Genomic DNA, 5,767 nt, shown 5'->3' with positions numbered 1-5,767 from the left:
GAAGAGTCACAGTTGGAAGTAAATAGTGTGCTGTGCTTCAGAATTGTGACGTCTTTCTGCTGTCTGCAGTGTACGTGTTTCAGCAGAGCCATCCGCGGGCAGGGGCGCAACAACGTCTCCTGTGACTTTTCTGATTGATGTGTTCAGTTCTCAGTTCTGTGCAATGAAAGTAACGTAACACTGGGCTTTTCTGTGAATAGCCTAAACCTTTATTTGCATAATTCATGAAATTGCATTACACAAACTTGGTTAAAAAAAAATCCTGTTAAAGAATTTCTACAGTGTTTAGTAATCCTGTGAATTTTTACCAGTTGACATTTTGTAGCATTTGCCTCTTACACCGTTTTAATGAGCCACTGGATTTGCTTTGTTTCATTCCATCCTTAAGGATTTGTTGACATGTCCAAGTAGTCATGCCTGTTTGGGGGAAGGGAATGGGTTTAGCAGTTCACCAAGAATGGATCAGTCATGTCTTTACCCTCTAAGGGTCAGAGGTTACCTGACTCAGAATAAGGGTGGGGGGGGGAGGACAACCTTGAAAGAGGCCAGATAGGGTGATTTTAGAAGGAACTGACTGTAGGAGAAATACAAGTTACTTTTCAAGCAGAGATATTCGGTGTTATCTAAGAGTTATTTTGAAGAAATTAATTTTTTCCTTTCTAAGTACAGAATATTCCTACTTGTTTTTGTCAACTTAAATTTTTAGTGTTTAATTTTATTCTTGGTGTGAGGATCCATGTAATATATGTAATTTTAGTTATGGTGTGTGACTCTATGTAATAATACATTATGCATTTTATGACTTGTCTTGGGATGCAAAGTGTTAAAAAATACAAAGCATAAGGATTTGCTGTGATAAGCATACAGATTAGCTGTCCACAGCTGTGATTCATTACTTTAACCGTAGAAATTAAAAGTGGCTGAGGGGAGGGTACTGCAAATGCAAACCACGCTTCTGTGCTGTAAAATTGAAAGGAATGAAAGAAGGGAACATAATCCACGGCCTTCTACACCCACAAAAACGTGTAGGGACAACGCCTTACATGCCACAGTTCAGCAATTCTGAACTAGCTACATACTAGATCTTCTACTTTCATAGTAACTGCAAAGATAGTGGTAAAGGTTTTATGTATGTTTTAGGAAAAATCAGTGCAAGAGCTTAAAACCTCTTATCTAGTGAGAGTCACTTTATCAGCTATGAAATATTTACACTGCAGATCAAGATCTTGGAGACAATAGCCGCAGCCTTGTTGGCAGAGGAAGCTCGCCCCGAGGAAGTCTCTCACCACGGTAAGCGCTATTTACTCTGCAGAGTATAGGCAAAGGAAACATTTTGAGATTTGGAAACTTCTTTATCTCCTATCAGAGCATACATTTGTGAGGCTGTAAAAGCATTCTGTAGATAAGAAGCATGTCTGGACTGTCAAGAAAAATGATTCTAAATTAATTTGAATATTGAAGACATGGTTAGATTTCTAAGCTTTTAAGAAGATGTCCCTTTTCTTAGATTTCCAATCAGTTTCAACTCTCTTGTTTTTATCATTTGTCTGTTTAGCTGCTGGTACTATTAAATACATTAATTTGGCTAATTCTTTTTGGTCATAAAATAGTCTTTAAACCTGTTAAAGGTACAAGACTCAAGGCTTTCAACTTTGGATTCCAGTTTTGACGCTGTTGTGGGCAAAGCACTTAACCCTTTTGTCTCAAGTTCCTAGCTCTTGGGGCTCATTTCAAAAATCCCTCTAGTTCTTGGGGCACCTGGTTGGCTCAGTCAGAAGAACATTCAGCTCTTGATCTTGGGGTCTTAAGTTTGAATCCCACATTAGGTGTAGAGATTACTAAGAAAAAGATAAACTTTTGAAAAAAAAAATCCCTCTAGTTCCTAAAATTGTTTGAATCAAAGTATAACAAATTATTACAGTCTGTGAAATGGTTGTAGATACTATATGATAGAATTTAGGTACCTTGTGTAATGTATTTAAGGTTTTTCCTGTTAGCGTTCTTACCACAATTCTATGGAAAGGGTTGAATTTCTCTGAGCATGGTCTAAGTGCCCCACATCTTCTGTTCTCAGTGGGCAGTATGGCAGAAGGGAATATTGTATTAATTTATAGAACCAGTGGAACTTTAGGCTGTGGCTCTCTTTTTATTAATTGTATTCTACTTTCAATTTCTGTACCTTCTTTCAGTTTGTTTTCTCTCTGCTCTCTAATTTTGCAAACTCTGCCTCAAGTGTGGTTAGAGTGGGTGAGAATGGAGAACAGCAGGAGGTAAAAGCCCATTCTGGAGTCTTTTTTCAGTTATGGGAAATGAACATTTTTCAACTATGGGAACTTAAAAATTCATTAAAAATTTAGATTTTTATGCAGTGATACCGTGAATATCTGTTATTATGTTGCTGATATATTGGTAATGTCTTAAGGAACATCTTTATCATTAGATTAGTTCAGTAACCTCTAATTTTGCTATTTTCTAGAAAGTGGTACATCCAGTAGTGTCTTTTCCTACAAAATTCCTGGGTGATCTAAAAATAGTATTATTTTCCCTAATTGAACTCTGGAGGAGATGAAATATTCCTTCTTTTCCAACTAGGAATCTGAAGCATACACTGATAACATCAACTCACTAATCTATAATTTTATGCTGTGATTATTTCTGTACTATTTAATTCTCTTTTCGAAGAAAACTAATGGGCTTTTGCTCATGTGTTTAGTGGAGGAAGCATTTCTGTGTTCCCTTCTTAAGCCTAAAATATCCTCGAAGCTACCTAGAAATTTTGTAAGATCTCTCAGTGCTATTTTGCGTAGCACAGTTCTTAGTCTTTCATTAGCTAAATGGATAAAACATTTAAAAGAATAAATTTTACCAAATTATTTTTAGCATATATTTCTAACTTTATATTACCATTTAAAAATCAGCCTGAAATGTAATAACCTCAATTATCATGGCATCATACACTATTTGGAGAGGGATGGTCAACTGTATGGAGCACGTGATGTTTGCGTGTGGAATAAAAAACCTCGTTTGTTTAACTTGTTGAGAGAGATTTGGTAGAGAAGCACACTGCAGCGGCGGCTTTTAGAAGACCCGAGCCGCACCCAGCCCTCCGCCCTTCACCAGCAGCCTGTCTTTGCACAAGTCTCTGAAGCCCCATCGTGTTTCCTCATATAGAAATGGAACCAATAAGACGGGTTTTGACTTCTCACTAGTTGTTATGAAGATCATATGAGGTAGTTAGTTATGTGGAAACACTTTGGAAAGTCTAAAGCCCTTTACTAATGTATTACATAAGTGTGGAGGCTGGAGAGCAGAAATGGCCACGTGTACTAATTTAAAACAAAAAATGGATGAGAGACCATTACATGTTCATCTTAATATAAGTAATATTTGTTTTGGAAGACTTGATGAAGTTATTACCACTTGAAGTACAGATCCAAGGCATTTTAGAAAAAAATTGTATAAAGGGTTCAGCTAAAAATTACTTTGGTCTTGCTAATGCTCCTTAATCCTGTAAATACTAGAAAATCCATATTTTTTTTACTTTATAACAAAAGGCTCCTTCAGAATTATTAAAAATTTCTTTTTACTGATAATTGAGATTCTCTCGGTTGTAAATTAAAATGCTTCCTATATTATTATAATTGTACAGTGTTATTCTGATATTTTGTATATTAAAATAGGATCGTGGAACTCTTCTCTTCTGGCTGATTATTTTAAAGTTTTCTAATACTGTATTTCCCCCTTTTGTCTAAAGCTATATCAGGTTCTTTTACAGCCTATTTCAGAGATTATTGGGGGAGGTGTTTATATTTCCTAGTGGTTTTTAATTGCTGAGTATATAGACAGCTACTCCCCTGATTTTATAATTTGGGGAGGAAGAATGGTAATTACTCAATTTTAGGGTGGATTATGGTTTTATCATTCTTCCAGCATAGGCAGCCTGGAGTTAGAAGACTTTTACAGGGAAAGGGTCAGCATAAGGTAAGAAATGTGAATGCACTCTCTTTCTGTTTAACCCGAGAATTAATATTTTCAACAGATCTCCTGTAAGCAGCTTACAAGTTCGCTATGATCAACCGGTCAACAGCAGTTTGGAAAATCTGCCTCCAGTAGCAGCCAGCATAGAACAGCTTTTGGAGAGGCAGTGGAGTGAAGGACAGCAGTTTTTATTAGAACAGGGTACTCCTAGTGACAGTAAGTATTCTTTTCATGTCTTTAAAAGATGGATGGACAGCCAGATGGATGGATAAATGCAGCAGTCACACTTCATCAATAGCAGTGAAATTATGAAATATGTTTTATATAATATGGAAAGAAAGTAGTGTAGTGGATTAATAGAGCCAATTCTACAGTTTTACCGCTGAACTTGAATCCTCTTTACCTGTTATTAACGATATGATCTTGGGCAAGTTTCTTCATGTGTACTTTATCTCCCATTTGTAGAGTGGGAATAATAATGTACCTGTATCATAGTGTTGTTTTGATCATTAAATGGCATGAAAACCATGAAGAACATTGCCTAGCTCATAGTAAGCACTTACCTGTTTAGTGGTTATTGTTACTGTTTTGAATTATTTTAATATTGGTACGATGTTCTTAGCAGTTTTTAAATTTTATGAAAATACATGAGTTATATCTTCTCTTAGCTTAATTGTTTGAAGAAAACTTAGCTTACCTCTGGAGAATTCATTTTTAAAAATGCATTTCACCAGGGGCGCCTGGGTGGCTCAGTTGGTTGAATGTCCAACTCTTGGTTTCAGGTCATGATCTCAGGGTTCTGAGATCAAGCCCCGCATCAGACTCCTCACTCAGTGGGAAGTCTGCTTGAGTTTCTCTCTCCCTCTCCCTCTGCCCGTGCCCCCCTGCCCCAAAATAATTTTGAAAAAGTAAAATAAAAATGCGTATAGTCAAGTACAGCCAACTGTCTTCTTAATTTTAGAATTTGTATGAGAAAGTATAAGAATTACTAAATTATCTATATCTTGTATGTTATATGTCATTAACTTATAAAATTATGTAATATATGTACTTTATATACATATTTAGTTATTTTTCAGTGTTAAGTATTAGGGAGAATCATGGGTGAAAAATGCCAAAAAAGCAAAGTTACTATAAGTGACAGCTGGGGAAGTGGCCTTTTGTTAAGGATATATATTTTGGGGGAAAAAATAGGTAGTTTTTATAATTTTGGTATATAGGCTTTTACAGCTTTATTGTATCAAAATAAAACATTTTACTTATTGTTAGTAGACAAGTGCTGCAAATTGGTATTTTGGGGAGTTTTTTGGTGTTTTGTTTTATTTTTTATGAATGGTGCCTTGACGAAAAATGCTAATTGTGAGGAAATTCATGCCAGGATAATCCTTTAATCGTGATAGCTGGAGGACAGGTTTAGCGTAGTCTTATTGCATCTCATTTGGGTACACTGAGGGTTTCTTTGTAGCATCTTGAAGAGGAGGGATAAAAGTTAAGTCCTTGGGTGATGACCATATATGTCTGTACCGCTTCACGTATGTCTTCTGAAGGCCCTGAGGGCATGTTAAACAAATACAACTTTTTAATATGTGTACGGAGAACTTTTAAAGTGTCCATCACCCTGGCATAACTACTCAGTGTTGTCAGTTGAGAGGTCCGAGTTGTGGAAGGAATTGAAACTACTTAAGGTGATGAGGCAGGACAGAAACCGCCTGTTTACAGATGATCGGCTTTTCTCTGGGAGCCGGGAGCCGGGAGCCGGGAGCCGGGAGCCGGGAGCCGGGAGCCGGGA

General features: G+C 36.7%; 1 protein-coding gene across 12 annotated transcripts in view; it reads left to right on the top strand.

Moving 5' to 3' along the window:
• The window catches only part of MLLT10 (MLLT10 histone lysine methyltransferase DOT1L cofactor), a 245,007-nt gene that overhangs the window by 226,745 nt on the left and 12,495 nt on the right, over positions 1-5,767 (top strand). For all 12 annotated transcript variants that reach the window (XM_040645343.1, XM_040645342.1, XM_040645341.1 and 9 more), the window contains 2 exons: positions 1,218-1,290; positions 4,040-4,194. In XM_040645343.1, coding sequence (XP_040501277.1) covers positions 1,218-1,290; positions 4,040-4,194 — 228 coding nt within the window. The remainder of the gene's footprint in view (positions 1-1,217; positions 1,291-4,039; positions 4,195-5,767) is intronic.

This window comes from Ursus maritimus, unplaced genomic scaffold, assembly GCF_017311325.1.
Source record: "Ursus maritimus isolate PB19 unplaced genomic scaffold, ASM1731132v1 scaffold_31, whole genome shotgun sequence".
Taxonomy (NCBI): Eukaryota; Metazoa; Chordata; class Mammalia; order Carnivora; family Ursidae; genus Ursus; species Ursus maritimus.
This window is presented reverse-complemented; position numbering and strand designations above follow the sequence as displayed.